General features: G+C 36.7%; 2 protein-coding genes across 4 annotated transcripts; both read right to left on the reverse strand.

Moving 5' to 3' along the window:
• Positions 1 to 1,455: 1,455 nt before the first annotated feature.
• On the reverse strand, positions 1,456 to 13,464 carry slc6a3 (solute carrier family 6 member 3). Its single transcript, XM_077720402.1, has 16 exons — positions 13,193 to 13,464; positions 11,997 to 12,128; positions 11,326 to 11,518; positions 10,700 to 10,831; positions 8,767 to 8,983; positions 8,386 to 8,524; positions 7,946 to 8,080; positions 7,473 to 7,576; positions 6,900 to 7,024; positions 6,260 to 6,372; positions 5,798 to 5,926; positions 5,590 to 5,689; positions 4,272 to 4,372; positions 3,619 to 3,786; positions 3,449 to 3,520; positions 1,456 to 3,338 (listed from the first exon to the last, which is right to left on the reverse strand). Exons 2-16 carry the CDS (start codon positions 12,069 to 12,071, stop codon positions 3,315 to 3,317), a joined length of 1,827 nt encoding a protein of 608 aa, XP_077576528.1. The 5' UTR covers positions 12,072 to 12,128; positions 13,193 to 13,464; the 3' UTR covers positions 1,456 to 3,314.
• A 683-nt stretch (positions 13,465 to 14,147) lies between these two features.
• Positions 14,148 to 24,398, reverse strand: LOC144199056 (lysophosphatidylcholine acyltransferase 1). Of its 3 annotated transcripts, XM_077720405.1 has the most exons (15): positions 23,965 to 24,398; positions 22,983 to 23,122; positions 22,588 to 22,802; positions 22,090 to 22,202; positions 21,822 to 21,882; positions 20,896 to 20,954; positions 20,249 to 20,283; positions 20,029 to 20,083; positions 19,843 to 19,925; positions 19,629 to 19,754; positions 19,314 to 19,467; positions 19,060 to 19,158; positions 18,694 to 18,835; positions 18,237 to 18,479; positions 14,152 to 14,273 (listed from the first exon to the last, which is right to left on the reverse strand). In XM_077720405.1, the coding sequence occupies exons 1-14, from the start codon at positions 24,085 to 24,087 to the stop codon at positions 18,247 to 18,249; spliced, it is 1,638 nt and encodes a 545-aa protein (XP_077576531.1). In that variant the 5' UTR covers positions 24,088 to 24,398; the 3' UTR covers positions 14,152 to 14,273; positions 18,237 to 18,246. The 3 variants fall into 3 exon arrangements, with proteins under 3 accessions (XP_077576532.1, XP_077576531.1, XP_077576530.1); XM_077720406.1 differs by lacking the exon at positions 18,237 to 18,479 and having other exon boundaries at positions 14,148 to 14,273; XM_077720404.1 differs by lacking the exon at positions 14,152 to 14,273 and having other exon boundaries at positions 15,326 to 18,479.
• Between the last annotated feature and the right edge of the window lie 634 nt (positions 24,399 to 25,032).

The following is a 25,032-nucleotide window of genomic DNA, read 5'->3' on the forward strand; positions in this document are numbered from 1 at the left end:
TCGTGCGCAATACTGCACCAGCAGACAGCTGTGCTAAAGAGCCAAACGGAACCCTACTTAGGAGCCCAACCTCTAAAGAGCTCATCTGTTGGGAAGTGTCTATGGCAACAAAGGTGAACGTTCCCATATGCAGCAACTAACAGGTAGTACTACTGCAATATTGTGGTGATGCTGAGTTAAGAGTGATAACTAATGTACTGCAATTTCGACCAGCAAACCAATGTGAATGCACATTGTGCAAAAGCACAACCTAACTAAATCATGATACCATAAAACAAGAACAAACAGTGATGTTTAGGTTGTGAGGCTGTTTTAGAGAAAGTTAATTAGGCATCAGGAGACCCAGTGAGGTTGCCAGTGACACCCGAAAAGTGGAACAAAACATGTTTGTTCTAGTGACGATAGTTTGAAAGAGAAGCAACATGGATATATAGGCACATCATGATCAAATAATTGCCAAGAGGCATGGTGTATGATGATGATGGTGGTTTTGTATTATTTCTATAAAATGTATGTGCAGGATTGTTACATACATAAACCTATCTTTCACAATGTGAGCCTGACAATCTTGGATTATATGCTGTACCATAAGGGAAGAAAAATAAATAATTGATGGAATAACCTGGTCATTCAGAATATTCAAGTAACCATCTGAACTCATTCTTTCGGCTCGGTAGGCACTAGGACCTGCTTTTCTTCTTACCCTGTTGCCTCAATCTGGAACCTCCTCCACAAATCTGGACTCATCAGAGCACATAACTATCTTCCAGAGTCCAATCTCTAACTCATTTGAGAATTTCGGCCATATGCTGGAGATGGCTTTACACAGTGGTCCAACTCTCAAGGCAAGCTGTTGGTGAAAATAATAGGCAACACTGAATATAAATAAATTGTGATATTTTTGGGCCAGGCAGGTGAAATAGTGCAGAGGCAGCCGCCACCTCTCCCTACAAAGGAGTACAGGCCACAACCGTACACATACATACACAGTAGTGAGCATTCCTATGCTGAGTAAACTGAATATTATATATCAAGAGTGTAGACTAGTAAACATAAGATTTTGTGACAATTTTATTTTGTCAAATATAAACTCATGCAGTTTTAATTTCCAACCACTTGACTGTGCTAGTGCACAGTACAATATACTGCAAGGGAAGACATACAGTCCTTTAATTATGGTGGAGAATAAACGCTGTTTCTTTCCTAAATGCTTCAAAACATAAAAGTACTTACGGTACCAAAAAAAAAATCATTGCAGGGACATATTCGCTTGTTTTGTGTGCGAGTTTAATACTACAAAAACAGGCTGAATAAAATTCATTTGTGTAGGAGTGACATTGGAATCAAGGCTATGAAAATACTTTGTTGTAAAGACAACATTCCTACATCCCTACGTAATTATATTAATATCGAGAGAATTCACGCCACAAGGCAATGAACAGCAACACATACAAATATTTCAGGATCTTTTAATATTTTGAATAAATGCATCACAATGTTGGTAAACTGGAGGAAATGTCATATTTCCACAGCCCCATATTAATGTGATATACAGTATTACTTTGAATATTTGAAGTAGAATTTCTTTCGCGTTACACGTTATCTTATTTGGATTATGTATATAGTTGCCATTAAGATTTTTTAGGCTACTAATCAACTTCACGATAACTAATTTAATACTGTTTAAATACATACATACATTTACATACATACTGTATATACTGAACCATGAATAAATGTCATCTATCATGACTACCATAAAATACAATACAACCAAATTTCTCAGCAATACATTTACGCATTGATACATGGTTATATTTTCACACCATTCATTGGCAATTAAGCAAAGAGCAGCCCCTAAACAGTCTTAAGAGAACTAATTCATGTGTAAATTAAAGCTTTATCAGTCTTATGATTGAAACATGAACTGTCAAGTTAGTGATAGAATAGTTAAATAAACATGAGCAATTTACACAAAAATAAGACCCTAGCTTAGTTAAGGTTAAATCTGGAGTTTTCTGTGTCTTTGGTTGTTTATATCAACAGTCTGGTGGATGGATGTTATACTTACTGGCCAAGTGCCAATAGAGTTAACCCACAGTACATCATATGCACTGGGTATTTTTGCAGTATTGTCAGAACAGTCAGTATGTCAGTATGACTTTTACTGTGACTAGACATTAAAAGAGTTAACTCCGATATATTTCCTACTTTTGAGAGCCTTGATGTGCCTAAAATATTTTTGTAAATTTTACAATTACAATTGCAATTTTATCCTTTTTATTACATTTTTCTTCTTGCAGATTTATATTATTTTATTGAAAAATGATTGTTACAAGAATAAAATTGCAATATAATATGCAACCCAAGTTTATTTTCATTGTTTTATTATCTCAGTGATAATAGTTTTGAATTGGTTCTTCAGTGTTGCCTTAATATCATTTTTCACACATTTTTGTTTATTTACTTTTGATTTTCAAAATAGCGACTTGCTTAATTGTAATACCAATAGTAGTAGCAGTCTTTAGTTTGATCGAGTGTCTCTTTTTACAAAGCAATTTAAGTTTGGTTTATATTATATATTTTTGATGTCTGCTTTTCTGTACAGCCTAATGTAAACATGTTTGACTAATATGTTAAATTTGCAGGAGCTGCATGTGTTTTAACAGTCATTAAAAGAAGACACCACAATAACTTAATAGAAAAATGTATACAGCTTTGAATGTTTAAATCCCTACTATTGGTATCATTTGGAACAAAAAATCTAATCTAAACTTAACCATACGTATCAAATGTCAACCACTCTAATTTGTTTTAGAACACCAGTCACCCATGCAAAAGAAAAGTGTTATCTAATCGTAGTTGCTGCAAATATTTATGATAACACTATTTGTAATAACTTTTTAATCCTATTAGGTACTTACTTCTCCTTTGTCAACTCCTCTACTTCACTTTGTCATTAAATAAGCCATATCAGATAAAGATATTACGTGCAAAGTGAAGATGACTAAAATGCTGAAATTTTACACAGCATCATTTTGAAGACTTTTGTATTCAGAGAAGTTGTAGGTTAAACATCACAGTACCAGTGTCCAGTTCACTGATGTCTAACCAAAATGTATTTACGCACAACTTCACATATGCACAAGTAAAATCAAAATCACACTACAATTTCTTACAACAATATTTTCTCATACTTTCAAATTTCTCCTGCAACCTACCATCCCTAATATGTTCTTCCTCATGTCTTAAAATTTAGCTGTGCATGTATTTATCTACCTCTCCTTCATAAAGAGTACAATTAACTTTAGCTTTCAGACCACCAGCCAGTGATGAAGCTAAGTAAAGGGAAAGAATATAGGGCAATGAAATAAACAAAAAAAAAAACACAACATATAAATTAGACATTTGTATAAAACACTAAGCATATATCATGAAAAAGACTTACTGTGAATTGACGAACCTCCCCATTGTCCACCAAATGATGTTCTGTCTCAGGGGTGATGGCATAAGCAAGTCTCTGTTCCAGCAGACAAGTGGCCAGAATTATGTAGAAAAGAAAATAATCAATTATTCCACGAATACTGACACTTAGTGGAAAGGACGACTTATACTTACGTCACAAAATTTTCCAGGTAGGCTACAAAGTTTGTAGATGGCGTAAAGTGGCACCATACTCATCGAAGAAATAGCCAGGCACCATCCCATCACATTGGCCCAAGGAGGAAATGTGTAGGTGCCATAATTGGGCGGGTTAAATGTTGCAAAGCTCACTACTACCATAAACTAAAAGAGAGATTTGTTGGGAGAAAACATTACTTTGGTAAAATCACATCCCCAGACCATGAACCACATTTTCCGTACTGTAATCCGCAATAATTTTTTATCGTTTGGCTGGGCCTGCAACTAATGTTCAAGTGCAACTTGTGTTTTTTTATTCCTATCTGACCACATGTTAGGATATTGTTTTTTAGGCTATAATTATCTGAAAAACTGTTGTTAACACATTCCTATTTAGCCAGTTGTTCTCCATTTTTTTTCCCGTTACCAAATTTTTGTTTTTGGTTTCTGATAAATATGTAATTTTCATTCAACATAGAAATCTGGGGTCACAGTTGCACTAATAAATGCAGTATCATGTCTGCACCGTCCACTAGATAATATTATACAATATTATTATGAATCCTATTTATTACTTCCATTAAATGGATCATTAAAAATAATAATAATTAAAGTATTGAAAAGTAAAGGTTGACATGAGAAGGATTTACCAGGAGGAAGCAGGGGCTGACATATTTCCAGCAAAGTCTCCAGTATTTCCCAGGCCTGTGACCAATCATTTCCTGGATGTCATCACTGAAACGGTCCACACCTGGAACACCAGCAGACACTCTAAATTTATGCAGTAACATGGAAAAGTATGTGGCAAATAATAATTATAATAATATATTTATTGAATAAAATAAAACAGTTTTATAGTGGTAACTGGTAGCCAGTGTGCCAGTCAGGCTTTAAACTCACAATAGGCCTTAAAGAATTTAGTCAAAAGAAATGTCAGCAGTACTTGTGCATTTAAAATCCTAATTCTTCTCCTCTCCTCCATAATGCAGATTAAACCAATAAATTCTTTATCAGCATCATCCATCAACTAAAAGTATTCTTTGACTTAAAATAAATTCTTCTAAATGCCATTTTTCTCTCAATTTGTAAATAGGAAATGTATGAATTATAAATTAAACAAAATTATGAGTTACAGTATAAATACAGAAAGAGCCCCCCACACCACTGCTTTCCTTCTCAAAATGTATCTCTTGCTGCTGATGTTTTAATTGAAACGGACAACAGAAGGAAAAGACCACAGTTGCTGGGGTTGAAAGGTTCTTGTCAACGTTATAAAAAATAAAAGGGGAAAAAAGGGCTCACTGAGGCCTAAGGCTTGATTTATCAGCCCTGCCAAGGTCGAACCCCCTCAAAGTGGGCATTTCTAGAGATCCCACTGCCTGAAGCCAAGTTAGCAATGAGTCCTAAGTGGACATGTGAAAGAAAGGCATAGTAGTAATTCAAAATGTGGAAGTCAGGCTTTTGTTTGAGAATAGAAAAGTGGATTACATTATCAATTATCTGTAGAAGCATTTCAACTTATGTATTTCCAATATTCAGTAGTGAATTTCCACTTAGTATTTTTAGTAAAATGGTATAATTTATTTTCCCTCACATCTACTGTTTTTGTTGTGTATGCCATGGGCATATTCAAAGTACAAAATTAGTCAATATCGATTGCATTTTCCCAGGGCCTTGCAATTGCAGTCACAGCATGACAAAATGATAAGGATAGTATAATAGACAGATTGTGTCTCAAGTAGGAGGCACATTGATGTGGCCCAACACTCAAGGGCCAATATCCAATACTGTGGTGACAATTTTGTTTCTATACACTTAGGCCTAATAGAACTAGGTCACATTGAGTCACAGAACACAGATACAGACAGATTTCTCATCAAAGGCTTAATATAACATCCACACTTTTCGCCATGAAAATATGAATCAGCATCTTTTTCTCCCATCATTCCTTCGCTCAGTTGCACTCACCGTAAAACCAGGCAATGCCAATGGCTTCAATAAGCACTCCAAACAAAATGGAAGTCCCTGCTGCAAAGTGGTCCAACAGAGTAAACACATACATCCCACCCTAGAATGAGAGAGGGAGAGAGGGAAACAGTCCAAAATACTTACATTAGTAGAGATAATATAGCAACAAATGTGTAACATGACAGTTTGAGTATTGGTAAATACTTGCATTTGTAACACAGAAGAGCGAGATTAGGAAGGTGGAGACAACAATGAAGAGGGTGAACAGCTCTCTGTGCTTGTGAAGGCATTTGAATTCATCAATCAGACCAGTAATGACAGACTCCATCCCACCCATCTAAAAGATAGAGAATAAGGGAACAATTTTAGATATAAATGACTTGAAAAATTAAATATAATCTTCTCATATTAATCTCTCATGAATCACAGTGCCGCAATCTGTGAGGTAGAAGCACCGAAAGTAGGAAAGACGTGGAAATGAGAGGACATAAGACCAGACGACAGGTGCATGCAGTAAGACAGTACTACCAGTGTGTGGCAGGAAATATATGACTTCTAAATCTAACGCAGACACCCTAACTATACCCGCAATCCCAAATGGAAAGTAAGAATACTCCAACAAGCCAATACTACTGTATACAGTCAAATAGTGGTAATAGAAGATGCTTACAGCACTGTCAATTCCCAGAGTCAAGAGCATGATGAAGAAGATTACTGCCCACACTGATGACCCAGGCAATGTGGCAATTGCTTCTGGGTAAATGACAAACACCAATCCAGCCCCTGAATAGCAACAAGAAAAGTCATGCTTAGATACATTTTTGCATTGACATCCTATTCTTACAGATTGACAACATTAATGTGTGGCAATGGTTTTGTGTGGAGAATATATTGAGATTTTTTTCTGAGAAATTAGCCGCAGGATATACGAACTATATCCAAAAATGCAATGCAGTCTACCTTCACGTGGCACCTTGAGATGCCATCCCAGTAGCAGTTTAGTGGCAAAAAAAATCATTTATTTGTACAGCTGCAAACCCAGAACATTAATGAGAACATATTCTAAAAGTTTTGTGCAACCAGATCGAATTTGTAGTACAGATGTTATAAAACACATATTTTGATCAAATGGTTGGGAGGAGAATGGCATTTTGTGTGGATTACACACGTAAAAATAGTTGTCTGTGATTTCAGCACCATGGACAGGTCAAATACGCAGTACACAAATTACATGTTGTAGCAGCCAAATATTTATGCTTGAATAGAATGTGTGTAAAAAAATAATAATAATAATGAAAATAAAAGCATACCATCTCTGGCAACCTTGTCCAGAGCCACATCGTGCTTGTGTGACATGTAGCCAAGGAAGGAAAATACAACAAAGCCAGAGAAGAAGCTGGTCAAAGAGTTGATGGAGCTGGTGATGATAGCATCCCTGCATCAACAAAATACAAACAGACATTGATTGAAGGTGAAAGTACAAATGCAAAATAAATCTAAATTAACCCTTCATCCTCAACTTGGTGTTGATGTTGTTTGATGTTCTTCCTTGATTTGTGACTGTAATTTGATTTAACAGCTGAAATTGCAATGTATGTGCAGTGTAATCAGTTCATTATTAGAAAATTGTATTAACAATACATGAATAATTCATTAATTCCTTTTCCATACTGTTTATCCTCACAAGGGTAATGGGGGATGCTGGAGCCAATCGAGATGGACATCTTAAAACTAACTGTCTGATGCTTATTTGTGGCTCATTTGGCTCTTTCTTGTAGAGCATGGTGTCAAACACAAGCAGATCTCAAGGAGCTTCAAATGGGGCTCATAATTCACCTTTTCAAATGTATGTGTGAGGTAACACTGCATGTGAATCTTTTTACCTGTAGCAGTTGTTGCTGAATTTATTGTAGCTAGAAAAGGCGATTAGCACACCAAACCCAACTCCCAGTGAGAAACAGATTTGTGTGGCGGCATCGATCCAAACCTGGGGGGGGGGGGGGGGATGACAGAAAAGGTGCACTTGTGTGAAGCGGCAAACAAAAGACGCAGGAGAGGAAAAAAGCCATTATTAGGGATAATTGCAGGAAACTCATTGAATGGCAATAGATGAAAGACCGTTGTGAATACAGGGGTAATTTTGCAAATTACAGTGCCATGCATCTATCTAATCTAATTCTCCAATTCCATGCAATGTATTTCTCTCCCTATTTCCTCCCTCTTTTTTTCCGATAACTGAGTATTAACGTGTAGATGCTTGATAATCTCAAATTGGGTTGATGTTTTTCTGTTGCTGGTAAGGAAACACTGATGCTGAATTAGCTGGTTCTCTGCCTGCTTTTAACCTGGCTCTCACCTTGGCATCACAGAGTTTCAGGAAGTCGACAGACAAGTAGGCCTTAATGCCATCCATGGCTCCAGGCAGAGTTACTCCTCGGAGGAGCAGTACAGTCAAGACCACATAGGGCATTGTGGCTGTGATCCACACAACCTGAAAGGGTCACACACACAGACACATGCATGCACACACAGTTGTCATAGGCACACAATATAATACAGTAAAATGGTCAAGATCAAGATTATATCTTTATGCGTTCAAATTATTAATACACATACTGTGCACATAAAATGTTTTGCCATAACTATGTAGTCGATCTTTTCACATTTTTTGTGTAATATATGTAAAAGTCTATGTAAAATGCAATTGCAAATGAAGCAATGCAACTCATCTTTTTAAAATTATTATTTGTAGCATTCAATGAAAACAATGATAAATTATACATATTACTTCAATACCTTGCCAGATGTCTTGACTCCCTTCCACAGACTGAAGTAGAGCAGAACAATGACCACACCTAGACAGCAAGTCAACTGCCAACGTGGACGACCAAGGTTATCAATACCATTGCTGTCCTGAATGTGGAGCACCCCTCGTCTGTAAGGAAATATCATCTTTTATTTTCTTAATGTCACATTCTGAAGGACTTCAAATTCCGATGAGAAATAAAGTAAGTGACATCTTGTCAGTTAGAACAGTTATACACATTGGGGAAAATAGAGCAGCAGTTAATATTTCCTATAAAATCACCCAAAGAGCACACCAACAGGCCGTCCAATAGAACACAAAGGAACACGGAACAAAATTTTTCATATATAAATGGAGACAAGCAAACTTACTCAAAGTACTCTTGAGCGGGGGTGGCCTTGTAAATGTCACTAATTGTCGTATTGTCAGCCCAGTCAGAGCAGTTTGGACTGTTCCAAGAATTGTTGCAGTGCACCCAGGGGAGCTCGGAAGTAAACGAGGAGAAGAGGTAGAATAGAGCCCAAGAGATGATGACATTATAGTAGAAGCCAACATAGAGGGAAATCAGGATCACTGTAAATCCCACACCTGTGATACACAAAAAGGGATTGAGTATTTGCATGTTGTCATTAAAACAAATATGTTTTTGAAAGAACCCTGTACATATTATGTACAATATCATTCATTGTCCCCCTCTGCTTAACTCACAAGAGGTGTGGGGGTGCTGGAGCTAATCCCAGCGAATCCCAGGGTAAAAGGAGACCAACAACCACTCACACTCACATTCAAACCTATATTATATTATCCTAAATATAAATACTGTCGAAAATACAGCAGGTAGCTGCCGAATATTAAATTGTGGGAACACTTTCATACGAGGCGGTAGAAGAAACTATCTGTTCTTATCTGGTACAAATACACACATCATTCTTTAATACAATGGAATAAATGTAATTATCATTATTATTAACAAAAGTATATATAATAATACTGATACACTGCCCTAAATACACTAACTACCTTAACAAATGTGGAAAATATATGCATTCTATGATGACTTTTCCTTTTTCTTCAAATGCACTGATCTTGGGAGAAAACATCATGTTGATCAGAATAATGACTGTCAATAGGGGCATGTGTATGAATGCATTCGAATAATTACTGTTATCCCCATACTTGGGGGCAGAAAATGACAGTGTGGGAAGTGTGTGATTAGAACATCAACGTCTTCTGTGTAACCCTGACAGACAAGCACATGTTCACAGATAGGAAGGCCCACGCCTGCATATACACACGTACATGCCCAAGCATGCATGCACTCAAATTCAATCGTGGTGTACTTTTTGACTTTTAAACATTAACTTATCAGATACAAAGATTGATGCACTGACTAGGAGAAGATGCAAACTCCACACAGATGGACCAACATGAATTTGAACCCAGGTGGCCAACTATGAGGCTGACGCGCTAACCACTCACCACCAGGCCGGGCCGCCCTGTTCTTTTTTGATTTGGAAACTTAGAGCACAAGGTATTTAGGTATAAAAGGTATAAATTCGAAATGACTCTTGTATTGGGGCACACTAGATTTCAAAGCTTATCCTTAAAGTCAGCATACATATTATACAAGATCTGTATGTGTGTGATCCACTTAATGCATCAATGTCCACCTCTGTGCATATGCACATCTCTCTTCCCACAACACTGTCAACTAGCTGACTTCCCTTAAGTACCTACATGTCCATGTGTCTGCTTGCCTGCCCACTTGCCTGCCCATTCACATGCCAGTCGCGCTTTTGTTCACTTGTCTGTGTCAAATACCGACAGGCATTGTTTACCCTTACTGAACATCCGTTTCTGTTGGCGCTCAGATGGAAAAAAAATGAAAATTAGGCTTTTAGACTGTTGTCTTGGTGGTCTTAATGATTTTGTCAAGCAAGGGCTGAATTTGTATTTAAATTCCTACAGATGCTTCTTAAAACATTGAGGAGTAAATCACATACATATTCTATTTTATTTGCTGTATGAGTCATTCATGTTTTTCACATAGTGTAGTTACGTGCATTTATTTGACTGCCTTGTTTGTATGCTCATATATGGGGATGGATTATCTATAGATACAAATATATTGAAAGAACATAATCATGAGCATCTGTTGCTTCTTGGCATACCACCAGACTTCCACCTCATGTACTTATTTTGCTGAAGGTTGTTCAAAGTTTCACCTATCCCTCTTTTTGGTCCAACCAAAGAAAAAGAGAGAAGGTGTCTGAGCGCAGGTGTGTGTGTGTTATGTAAAGTCACCTTTAAATATAGGGCATATTTTCCAGACCCCTGCCGCTCCTTCTCGGTTGTACTGTCCCAATGCCAGCTCCATATAAAAGAGAGGCATGCCTGCTATCACCATAAAAAATAAGTATGGCACCAAGAAAGCACCTGCCCAAACACAGACAAGTTTTAGATACATTTCCTTAACAAACATGTTTACATTGCATATAAAGAAGCATTGAGCATCCTTTAGAACAAAGTGTCAGCCTAGACCATGGCTACAGCTTTTAACCCTAATGAGAGCTCTATGTTAAACAGCCATAATTAGTGACCATAATTGTTCTAGCTAATCTATTCAAGGCAGCTGTGGCTGTTTTTTTATCTTTATTTTGATCCTTCAGAAGGGCTGAAAAGAAGCAGAGAAAACACTAAAGAAACTGGAGTTGATTTGAATGTATGACACCCTGGAGAAAACAAGAAGCAGTGTTCTGTCAACTTCCACCTTCATTTCACCTTTTCCAAATCTCTCCAATAAAACTACAAACGTAGTCAGTGTCACCATATCATTTCCACCTCAGTTAGTTTAATAGAGGAGGCTTATTTCATGTCAAATCAGAGCTCGCATTATTTTTTCCCTATTAGAATAACCACCCCTAACTCACCTCCTCCATTTTTGTAACAGAGGTAAGGGAACCTCCAAACATTAGCGAGGTCCACCGCAAATCCGATCACTGATAGCAGGAAATCAATCTTCTTTCCCCATGTTTCTCTTTCCTCTTCACCATTGGTTGGAGCAACAAGGTTAGAGGAGGTGAACTGGACCCCATTGTGTTCTTTTACAAGGATCAGCTCCACCTGGGGAGAGAAATGCAAAGAGTTCAAAATCCATATTTATAATGTTTGACAAGCTTAATAAGAACATAATTATTTGGGCATCTAAACATTGATTTCGTATATTCATTTCCTGACTTTTACCATCAGGTACCCTGTATAGTGTTTAATGTAACAAATCAGATTGGAATAATGTTACACCAGTGACAAAGATAAGCATATAAAGTAAAAAAAATACATTTTTGTATCATTATATAAAAATAAATACTCCAGAAATATGACAATATTTCATTTACCTTCTTTTAAGTGTTGAGAACCACAATATAAAAACAATGAGATATTTATCAATCATGCCACCGAATAAAAGAAATAAGAAAAGAGATATCAAAATTATATCTTTGTATTACTGTGTTATAGTGTAATTCGGCGCTATAAAATAAACATATCATTTATCATATTGTACATATTTAATGGTAGACACATACTCCACATTTCCACTGACCTCTTTGGGACCCATAGCATTGGAAGGGTTTTTTTCTGATGACATCAGGGCAATCGGGATTTTATCTTCCAGCATAGAGAGTTGCTGAGCTTTCAGTATATTTCCCTGCTTATGGAAGATGTGGCCAGTTCACTGAGGAAGAAATGTAAGCAATGAAACCAAACTGTGTCCCCTAAAAATGGAACCACATTTAAGCAGAATTGTTGATGGAATTCTGAATAACAGCTGGGGGGACCGGTGAGTGCTGGCTTATTGCATTCGACTTTGGGTAGGAAGTGGGTAACAAGCTCGACTGGTTGGCACTTCATCACAATGCAAATATATGCCATTATTCCTCTCATGAAAATGTAAAGCATTCAGTTAACTTCTCAAATAGTGGGTGAATGCCATGTAAAAGTGCGTACCTGCTATGACCATTAAATATCAGGGGGACCATCAACAGAAAGTAATTTAGAACCACTGATTTAACCTAAATTATAAGTTTTTTTTAACCATGAAGATTCTTAAAAAACTAAATTTAAGCATGGGGAAAGGGGCATGAAAAATAAACTCAAGAAGGAAGAAGCTAAGATCTGAACCCAACGTAAAATTAAAAACTAAGGTTGTAGTGAGGACAAATTCACAGTCACAGTGCAGCCAAAAGGTTCAAAGGCAGGCCTAAATATATATCTTAATTGTAAACTGTTAAATGTTGTTCAAATGAAGTATTTTCCTGTAACTGAATTTATCCTTTTCAAAGAGCAAGATAAAAAGCCGGTGTGATCACCATTTTGCCAACCACTAATCTTAAACCCTGCACAACACTTCCCAATTAGACCAGGAGTGCATATATATTACACTGAAATACATTGGGAGTGTTATGAAGTATTTCAAAAAAAGGTAGGTAAAGAAAAATTTCCTGAAATAGTCTCAAATTAATAATGAAAAATAAAAACAAAAATCGAATAAATCATCTACTCCATTCAAAATGTTCTTCTTATGGGTAAATGTTATTTAACATTTTATACAACAAAAACATTTCAATTTCAAGGCAATACATTAGAAATAAACACGTTTAAGATACCCTTGAAACATTAAAATATGACAATTATAAGACTACATATTTATATTATACAGATTAAGAGAGCTAAGAGAGTTCGACACACACACACACACACACTCAAACAGGGTAATAATATTTGATATGAATTACTCACCGTTCATATGTTTCAAGCAAGATAGTCCCACAGTTGAATGCTATTTCTTCCGGACTACTTCCACCTGTAGTGAGGTTCCTCAATACACTGCAAAAATACTGATCAACATAATTAACTAACGTGCTCGAAGTTCAAAACTGGCCTTAATAAAACCAAAAAATGGGTAAAAATCACAGAAATAAGATCAGAAGAAAAATAATTGTCATTCAATGATACGGTGGCAGCCCCTTTGGCTGCAAGAACACTGTGTGGTCTGCTGTCTGTCTGCAGGACCACTCTTGAAATATGAGGAACAATCAACAATCCCCCCCACTACCCTTAGTCCCCCTGAGCCCTCCCTCTTCCATCCTCACAATGCTTTGTCTTTTCTTCCTCGTCATGGTCCAAGTCGGTGTAAATTTCCTCAATAATGAGAATCTAGAAATTTCTCTGGAAATTGAGGTTATTCAAATTTCCATCTCTTCCTGAACTGCTCTATCCTAATTAGGGTCTAGGGTGGTGCTGAAGCCAATCCCAGCGGACTCCGGGCCAAAGGCGGGGGAAACCCTGAATTGGTGGCCAGCCGATCGCAGGGCACAAGGTGACAGACAACCGTGCACACTCACACCCATAACTAGTGCCAATTTAGAATGTCCAATCAGCCTACCATGCATGTATTTGGAATGTGGGAGGAAACTGAGTACCTGGAGGAAACCCACGCAGGCCGGGAGAACACGCAAACTCCACACAGGTGGACTAACCTGGATTTTAACCCAGGAACCCAGAGATGTGAGGTGGACGCAATAAGCACTCGACCCACCGGGTCGCAGTTATTCAAATTGAAATATTTGAAATGGTTTATTATATTTATTAAATTTAATAAACCACAAGTGTTTAACTGCCCCATTCCAAAAGTAAAAAAAATACATTTTTTTTGGACCAGTTAATTTAAAATACTTTAGATTTAATTATCAGCCAGAAGAGACGACAATGTAGTTTCAAGTAATCTAAACATCTCAGGACACTTGTTCAATATTTTAGGGACTTATAATGAATAGCAACTGACCTAACAGTATGTCGGAGAATCATCAGTAGATTGGACCTACAAGAAAGACACAAAATGAAAGAACATTTGGAGACAAATTAGATTAAGTGCGAAATGTTACAAAGTATTTTGGCTAGGAAAGAAATTTCATCCAAATTCTACAAAAAAACAAACATGAAAAATGCACTTGATTTTAATTTGACAATTAAATTGACTCTACCCCAAAAATGAAAAGTATTTTGGGTCGAGTCTTAAGTGCAGCCTCTTATTATTTCTCTTGCTTTCTCTCTTTTTTCCAATTTAAATTCCTGTTAAACCACATAACATCGTTCAATGGGAGCACATCCTCTACTTGAGTACAAATCTCCTGACTAGCTATGTTCTAAGCTGAGCTGCAGTTAGTTCTGACACTTCGACCTCACCCATTTCTTGTCAAATCAAAACAAGGTAGCACCACTAAATAATACAATCATCTAGATCTCCACGGACATATTGACCATCTTTATGTTCAGCATGACAGCCTGTTGCTTCCGAGCCAATCACAATGATTAATCAGCCACTAAGCAGCCACCAAAACACCCACACACACACCTGAAAGTACAATCATCCATCAACCCTCATATCAGAAATCATTGGGTCGATTTTAGCCGTGGTGGGTGTGTGCCACCCTCTCTCCCAAAGGTTCACAGACAACAAGGTGATAATCGAGTGTCTTGTTTTCATGCAACAGCTGTGACCAGAGAAGAAAGGTAAAGGAGGAATAGAGCACAACATAATGTTATAGAAAAAGGACAAGACAAATAGGAAAAGGAGATTAAATGGAGAACTAAATTCATGCCAAAAAGTTAACATTTTCCCATCTCCCAAAAACATTTTATCTTGTACATTGACACAGGAAGCATTAAATATCGCCAAAGGGGTATATAGAAAATGTAAACACTTTTAAAGATGATCTTAATTAAACTAATTCTTGAGAAAAATCAATTGGAATGTGATGGAAGGTAACTGTTGGCAGTAATGCATCTGATGAATCCCTTGTGTACTCATTATAAACATGAGTCATTTATTGTTTTTCCTATCTAAAGCCAACGTACATAAGTTCAGTACTAGTCAGGTAGTTGTTTTTTTTATTTAAATTCAAGAGTCACAATAACAAGTTACAAGCATAACAGTCCTTCGAAGGACAAGTGAAAAGTAGCTTGCAAGAATGACTCTTTGTTAGAATGCATTTCTAAAATGAAACTCGAATATAGAAAATGCTGTGAAATAAAGCTACAGAAGAAACAGTTGTTTAGACCACAAGAGTGAATCATAAGAAAGACAATATCGCTCTGTAAAGAGTACACACATCTTTCTTCTTCACATATGACGGACAAACTGTTTAACAAGCAGCATAAATACAAATATGTAGTTCATAAGGAGAAAAGTAATGGAAAATGCAGGAATAAAACTGTAAATGTTTACATGTACTTTTACAGTTGTAAATACAGTCAAACAGACCTTTTTAATAAAAACATTATTCTGACATTCAAAAGAAGTGTTTTGTTAGCATGAAATAAATAAAAGCAAAATAGGTACTTAAATGTGACTTAAAACATTTAGTAATCTGAACTGATTTCCTTGACATTTATGGTTGAGTAGTAAGTAATTCACAGCTATGTCTCCTCCCAGGACTTAAAATAGTTCCTTCACATTTATGTGTAATTGTGTGAATAAACAATTTAACACTAGATACATTTCCACTGTGAGGTTCAAGCAATTCCTATTCATTCAAAATCTATGAGATTTTTCCAAGTCATCCATTGTCATGCTTAAAATGTTTGAAGCAGAAAAGTCAGTATAAATGTATTTTTAGGCTGTCAAATTACCCACACTTGGTCTAAAATACAGGGAATGTTGCAGCTTCATATTAAGATATTACTGTAACATACAAATGATAAACTATTGCTACCAAAAAAAAAGTAAACAAAGTTAACATGCATTAATTGTGAACTTTCTTCACAAAACAAAACTAAAGTGCAAGCAAAAATGTCAACATACTTGAGAATAAAACACGACTGGTAGTAATTCTAAAAACACTGCAATTAAAATTCAAAATGTCATTTGAATATGCTTAATATGATGGGGATTTGAGACTTGTGGCCTGTCATGCGGTAGAAAAATCACCTCAAGGCCTAACACATTCGCGTTCACAGTAATTTGAGCTTTAATGTTGACCTTGATGACTGATGAATTCTTTTAGGAGGACAACATTTCTTTAAAAAAAATATTTCGTTTTGCTTTGCGATGCTTTTGATTATGACAAGATTGTCTATACATTCTTCTACCAAACAAACTATATTCAAGGCTATCGGTTTCCCTACAAAATCTGCATTTAGGGGAGATCAATAAACAGAAAAGGAGAAAAATTGAATTTTAGCTTAGAGTTAACATAGAACATTAAAAAAATTAAACAATATAGCTGGCTCATTTCTCATCAACTATATAATCTGCAGATACCACACAGATCTCAATAATGGCAGTTATTTAAAAAAACAAAGAAAAAGAAAAACACCCATATACGTATATCAAAGATTCACAAAATGTCCGGCATTTGGAATACTCAAAATACATAGAGTTCTCTCAAAAGCTTAGAAAAGTGGAATATTGCTTTACTGAAAGCATAAAAAACACATGCTAGCATGTTTTCAATAGTGTTAGAATCTTGAGAAACAAAACATTTGCCCCAAGGTAATGTTTATGGAGAAGCAATACCTCACAGCCCTGCTCAACAGTAGTGCTAATATCCCTTTGATATTTTCAAACACAAAACAAGACTCAATAGAAAATGAGCTTCATGGTTGAGGAGTGATTGGAATTCATATAATTGCATCATGCTTTCTGTACTCTGACTGGTTCCAAATATACATCTCTTACTAGAACGGGGCTTCATATCAGTGTACTACTTGTATGCATACAAAAATAAGACCCTTTAGCATGTTTTTCCCCTATAAGTGCCTGAAACTGCTCGTGAATTGAATAGGAGAGATTAAAATGTATGTCAATGTAAGGCAAAAGGGGAATTTAGAATGACATGCCCTTTAGAAAATCCACCTAAACCACCAAAACAAAATGTGCTTTCAATTACTGAACCTGAACTTCCCACCCTTCCCCTTTTTAAAGCCATTACACCACTGACTGGAAGGGACAGTACAGACATAACAGGTGCAAAATCTCCAAACATGTTTTTGGTCCACATTGTGTCATTTCAACAATAAAAAGACACTTGGATGAATGACTGACTGATTGGGCAGAACAGTACTTATGTCGCATAAAGAAAAGACATGCTCTGAACCCAGAGTCAAAATTATGACATCATACAAGTATATTTGTCATTTGTGTTATTGAACCCTGAGCTTAACCAAAAATATTGTATAAATATATGTATTTAACAAGCTCATAGCAAAGACAATCAACTCAAGTGACCCGAGTGCACCTCAAATTTGACTTGATGCAGAAAATATGCTTCAAGTTGTACAATTGTCACCAGTAAACTCGGGTTGACCTTTCTTATGTAAATACAGCTTAATACACCATAAAATGTACTCCCTAGCCATTGAAAATAGGAAGAAGTCCCCCCCCCCTCCCAAAGTGTTGCTTTCATTGTCAAGGCTTGATTTCCACTTGCTATAAGACAGCTTTTTCCTCATAAATGCAGCTATGCGAGGTGAGGAAAAGACAAAAATTACCCCAACCATTAATAAGTGCCCTTCAAGTATGTATGCATTATATCTGAAACAACCATAGTTGAACTATTGACGACCCTTAAATGAAAAATAAAGATGAGTAAAACTGCTATTATGAAGAACCCTACTTTGAAAAAGATAATGCCTGGATACAATACTAGCAAAAAGGTAAACGTCTCATTTATTGTTACTGAAATATAGACCCTTTCAGGTAAAAAAAAAAATGCAACGGTCTACCTAGCATGCACCACATAACCTCTCGCCAGGAGAGATATTTGCTGTTCAACAAACATACCTTGACCCTTTTAATTGTGTTTCTTGAGGAGTCCATGTATTGTGCTGTCATGATCATTGGGACTGAAGTCAGGGCAGATGCCATTAGTTATTTTGGTGTTGGCAGTGCCATGCACATTGTTACAATATGGTTTTTGCTTTGTTTGTTGATGGTGACGGGTACCACCAAAGAGGCCAGAATTTTCAGGGTACAGGTACTCCTCTGCAAAATCAATGTGTTCCTCTACAAAGATCTTGAAAGTCTCTGGAGACGGCACCAGAGGGGGACAAGAGAACAACAGCAGAAAACTTAATAATATAATGAATTGTTTGATGCTGAAAAGACAAAAATCTCATTATACATGTGACTGTACAGGTTTAACAATGTCCAAATACTCATTTAAATAAGGGATGCTTTTACTTCATGACAAAAGTTAAACTGTGTTTCATAAAATTTGTACGATGGTCACGTTCCTTACCAAATGTAATCTTTCCTGCATCTTCGCAATCAACGGCAGCAAACAAGCAGGATACACTGAGGTCAGTCACTCCTAAAGTGGTCTTCAGTATAATTGCCAACTCTCTTTCTGTGATTGCCCCATCCTCCTCGGCCTCAAACATCTTAAAAGTTACATTGCAATACATTAACTAATTGCCTGCTATTGACAAGTGAGATATTACAAGACGAAGAGACATTAAGGCATTCATCTGGTTTTCATAAAAAAAGACCTCGAGGATGCTAATGGCATTCTAAAAAAGCAATTTCGATGATATCCCCATGAACAGACAAAACCATAACACTAATCAATGCAAAACCTGGTCTTGGACTTTAAATTACAACTTACCTTGAAGGCCAATTTCAGTGTTTCCAGAGTTTTAGAAGGCCTGCATACAACAGATAAGGCTATCACGTATTCTCTGATATCTATGCAGTTCTCTTCATTCTGTAAGAGAAAGAGCAGCCCAAATTAAAAATAAAACAAAACTGCAAAATAAGTTTATTCACAAAAAAAGCCTTGAGATTAGTAATGAAACACTTAGCAATACTGACAGCCTAATGAATTTGTAAACACTTAAGCACAAGACCACACATGCTGACCTCGTCAAAAAGAGAAAACACATCTCTTAGCATCTCTGAAATTGGCACATCCAAGTACTGAGCAAAGTCCTCCAAACACAGCTTCTGGTCTTCTATCTTCCTGGACCTGTTCCCATAATCTTGCAGAACCTTTTCAGTGTACTTGGGTTTTAACCTACAACAGAAATTATGATAAATAGCATAACCAATACTATTTGGAAACAACGATTACAGAATTGGACGAGTCATAAATTGTATTGTGGAAAACGCAACGACAATAAACTACTATACAACTAAACATGCAGTTTTCTATAAAGTGTGATTGGAATTATATACCCTAGTTTCCTGACAAGTTTAGAAAACTCCAACAGGCAAGTGTCCAGTGGCAATCTTAACTGGCCTTCTGCCATCGCGAGCTGGCAGTCCTCAAATGAATAATCTGTGATGGGGACACCTAAAGCTCTGTAAAAGTAAAGATATATATTGTTATATATTATGTTGTTTTTACTTCAACATACTAAATAATAATGACAAAAAACTAAAAACTTACTTGGCCATGACATGCCTCACATTGACCGCAAAGAGAGCAGGATTTTGTTTTTCTTCCTCTGAGGGGGTGTAGATGGGAAGGAACTGCCAAAAAGAAAAATACCTTAATAAATGATCAGGGATATCTACCATCAGATATTATAAATTTGACACTTATAAATATCTGGGATTGTGAACATAAACTTACCTCTATTTCAAAAACATTGTGTAATTGACATAGAGTCAGCCATAAAATTTTAAACCTGGACGAAAACAAAAAAATAATTGAACGTATGTAAATTTAACAGTAACAGATATAACTTTACAAGTTTATATTGCTACATTCTTTGCATGTATTTTCTTTGCATTTTTTTGTAATAAGCATTGGTGTAAAAATAAATTAAACTTGTTGAAAGGAAAATACTTACGCTCCAGGTCCTTGCCATGTCCAAGTGATTGAGTCCTTCATAGATAAAACAGAGGTAAATGGTAAAACACAATTTTTGAGACTTCTTCTGTCTGACATTCAGTCATTCATCCATTTTCTGTAGTGTTTATCCTCCTCATAAGGGGGACTTACTAAGATTTTCTGACATCACAACACTGTTGTTGTCTGTGTTTTAAAAATAAGTTTGCATTTATGTAAAGCATTCCAAGGACACTTTCAACATTTTTAAACTGGTACTCCACATTACAATTAAATTCTGTTGAAGTTAATTTAAAAATGGAATATAGTAGATCTGATTGACTCCTGTGCATTGCCGAAAAATGGCCACTAGATGTCTCGATAGTAACATTAATCATGCTACACTGAGCTTGAAAGAATGACATAAGTGTATTCATTCTCATTCCTAATTCAAGCTTCATCAGACAAGCAGGACAAAGCCAAAAATGTCATGCTCCATGGAGGAAATAATATTGTATCGTTGATCTCAAAGCTTACAAATTAGCCTTCTGTTGCAAATAGAGAGGAAATATCCTTCGTTTAAAAGTCTACCAAAGTATCCCTATAATACTACGGTAAAACAAGGTTTGTGGATGTGAATTTAATGTATAAAGTTATCAAAGATCATACCAATTTATTTGGGTATCGCATCACAACGGGCTGCACTGGTACCGCTGGTATGAAGGCTCCTACAAGACCAAATTGACAGGAATAAGAAAAAGAAAACAAACACAAAGTTAAGAAACCAAGAACATGCAGTTTTGAAAGTAACTTGATGTGACCATCTATTCATAATGTTTTTAATTCAAACAAAAAGCGCACACATGCTGAAGTCTGTGGTCAATTATACCATATTTTTCATATTACAAGACAGTTCTCCTTTTGAACCTTACAGCAAAAAAAAAAAAACGGCGTCATTCATGACAGAAGAATCATTTAAAACCAACTGGGTGTTATTTTATAAGGAATATCAGAGTGCCAAGTCAAGTCTGTCAGTTTCTATCACTGACTAAGCTAAACTAAGTGTTCATCAAACACTGGGGATTTCATCTACTAAGAGGGATCTGTCTGAAAGTTCGTGCTTCTATAGAAGAACTATTAAGGCTAAATACAAGTGGTGAAATAGATTAAAATTAGGAGTCTAGAATATGCTACAACAACTCACTGAGATTGCTTCTGTAGCAGTTTTAATCAAACATGCTTTGCAACATTCCAACAGATGCCTGGTGTCAATATAAATCTAACTATAAATACAATTTTTAGAGTGGCAATGTGACAGTTTGGCTGCCCGGAAAGGAAGGTGCATGTGAATGACAAGGTAAACGCATAATGAGAACACAGTTCAGAATGTTGATTTGGCAGAATTTTAGGTCAATCAAAATTTTCATTGGACTGTCTTTCTAAGATAATTTTCCACATTAGAATGGCCAATTTTATTTCATTTTATTTTTTCTTTAAATTGGTGTGGAGAGGCTTATAGTCAGTTTCAGTTTATGATTTGTGCAATTTAAGATTGTTAAAACGATACGTGGCGAAGAAAATAGTGACTAATTTACCTGGCTTAAAGGTTATTAGGCAGGATCTATTTGTGCAGGTTCCCTCTGGAAAAATCATTATCTGCATGAAAGATATAAAGACACAGTACAAAAAAAAATTATAATGCGGGGGAAAAGATGCAGGTTTCATGAAAAAATGATGTTGTAAAATTTATAAAGTTTTTGAAAGGTAAACTTTTAATTTTTAGGAACGAGCCACGACTTATCACATGTAAACAGGGATAACATATTGACTTCACAAGGCAAGGTTCTAAAGACATCAGTTTACCTGTGGCCATTCCCCTCCAGAGTGGGCTCTGCGTTTGATCTCTTCCACGGTCTTTTTTCTTGAGTTTTGGTCCGATCGCGATACAAACACTGGCCTGATGTACTTGATTAAAGCTGGAGGAAAAAAACAAGAAGCTGTAAATAAATTTGACTTCAGCCTAGCTTTTTCGGCATGAACAGCAACACAGCTTTCCCTTTCTAACCTGAGCAAACAGTGATGCATTCAGAAATATAATATGTTGAACACAGCAGATCAAGTCCTTCACACTATGGAGACAACTCCACAATGTTAAATTATTAATATTGAGTAATTTTATTGCACTTTTGGAAAATGGGTCAGTGTAACTCAGTTTTGCTGTGCCAGGTCACATTTTTGTCATTTCTGTCTATGTCAGCAGATCTGGACAAATCACATTTACACTTTGCCCATGCCGGGTAAATACTGGCACGCTACCAGGCATACTCCGATGTCTGAAAGAGGCATATGATAGGTACTCACTTCCCCACACAGGTATATCCTTGCTCTCAGCTTTCATGACAATAGAAGCCATTGTCATGGTAACTGGAATGGCATCAAAATAAGACGAGTGGGGTGCCAGCGTGAGAATAGGTGCTTCGGTAGGCAATGCCCTCTGCCCTTTTACAGTCATCCAATGGAAGCCACCCGCAAACCACATGACCCGCATAATAATCTTCAAGATGATGTCGACCAATCTGAAAGAAACAGAATCCAATTTGAAGACTTGAAGTCATTTTATATAATTTCTCTGAATGAGAAAAAAACTGTACAAGTTGCACAACCACCCATTTGGCGCTTAATTTTTAAGATCAAACCATGTGTTCCAATTCTTTGTGAGCAGTACTTCAAACATTCACACACATCAGAGCACCCACCTCCTCCAGAGACACTGGGGTTCAACAGTGCTCTCCGAGCGTCCTGCTGAGGCCAGAAATGCAAACGGCCAAGCCAGCAGCATCATGAATGCAGCTATGAATAGACGTATGGGGAATAGTGTAACTGTCATAACTGCAATCTGTAAACAAAGAGAGAAAAGATCTGGTTAACCAGCAATTTTAACTCATTCAAGGCTATACATGGCACAATTTGATTACAGAAACTACTCTGCACAGTGGCAATCAAACAGAAATATAACATTATTATTTAAAATATCCCTTCATTCATTTTCTGAACTGCTTATTTGCACAAGAGTCGCAGGGGGTGCTGGAGCCTAGCACACAACTGTAGTAAATATAAATAAGTGCTATTATCTCATGCTTTTATTTAATTCTGTTGCCAGGTGGAGGATTGTGAGAAAGCAAAATATTGCAAATACCCTCTAAGAATGATGCAGACTGTCAACATCCCACAATTTACAACACGTGTTGAATGGCAACCATGGATCAACAGAGCATTATTAACGGTGCTAAACAACAACAAACGATTATCTATTGAAAATATCATCTGATCGTCTTGCGCTTTAAACTGATGATGTACTGCACACTAAATGTACTGTTCTAAACAAAAATAATAATTATAATTTTAGAGCAACAAGCTAGGCCTATCTTGCAGATGGGAACATGCTCCTTTAATTTATATTACCGGTTTCTGCTCGATCCCCAAAATCAGCTAATTTTGACTTTTAACAATTTATGCAGAACAAATCCTAAAGACAACTTATTGTAGGGCATGGTATTTCTTTTTACAAAAGTGGATACATAAGGCATTTGAGCGAATGCAACATGTAAGTAGCTAATGTTAGCCAACTGATAACTCAAAACGCTGACTGATCTCAATGCAGAAATAGAAAATAAAATACAATAATAAAGATGACAGCCATGCTGCACTACTGATGCAAAAGCATGCATGTATATTTACCTGTGCCTTTTCCATAGGGGTGAATTTCAAAACGTGTACAAAAGGATTTCTGAAAGGAGGTGCTTGGTCGAGCTTCTGTCGATCACCATCCAGTGCACATTTTCTTTGAGTCCGTAACTTCATCCTGATCACAAATGTTTGTCGAGTCCACTCCCAAAAATCAAAACACAAACGTGATAATGCTCCAGCAGGCGCGACGCAGTTTTCACCTTATCTGTACCGTACTCGGCGGCTAATTACGGTGACAGTGCGTGGTTATTAACGCTATCTCTCCTTATCGGACACCATGGAGGGATAAAGGGTAGCTCAGGGATTAGACGGGGTTATTTGAAGTCGCCTTTATCTTTACGCCAAGACGCGTTCTTTCACGGCGTGTTGCGCAGAGCAATCCGTTAGCTCGGGAAGCTAACGGAACCACGATTCCGCTCTCTTGACAAAGCGCATGCGCTTAAGATCATAGTCCCAGTCCATCATAATATTCGAACATCCCATTATTTTTTATTTTTGTTCGCATATCCAAAAGTCAAATTACATGAAAAAATATTTTTAGTGAACATGGTTATACTGCATTTGAAAAGAAATACACAGTTTATTTTAGGAATGGCTTCACAAAGGGTATACATTTCATTTCATTTAAATACTAAATACACGTGGTGTCTTTTGTGTGGGTTTGCCTTGGTGAAAGCACAAGTAATTTTGGAGAAAAATGCCAACCAACACTCGACTCTTTCATGTAAAAGGTGAGCCAATAAAGCACGAGCGCGTCATGTCAATATTTGCTACTTATTATTTGCTTCCCTCTAGTGGCAAAAATCTGTACTGACAAGTACCGTTGTAGGCAGATTATGCTTACATATATATCAGCCAGCATACATTCATTAATTCATTAATTCATTAATTTCCTGAACCGCTTTATCCTCATTCGTGTCACGGGGGTGCTGGAGCCTATCCCAGCTGACTCCAGGCCAGAGGCAGGGGACACCCTGAATAAGTGGCCAGCCGATCGTAGGCCACAAGGTGACGGACAACCGTGCACTCACACCAATACGTAGGGACAATTTAGAGCAT

The sequence above is a fragment of the Stigmatopora nigra genome, chromosome 7 (genome assembly GCF_051989575.1).
Source record: "Stigmatopora nigra isolate UIUO_SnigA chromosome 7, RoL_Snig_1.1, whole genome shotgun sequence".
NCBI lineage: Eukaryota > Metazoa > Chordata > Actinopteri > Syngnathiformes > Syngnathidae > Stigmatopora > Stigmatopora nigra.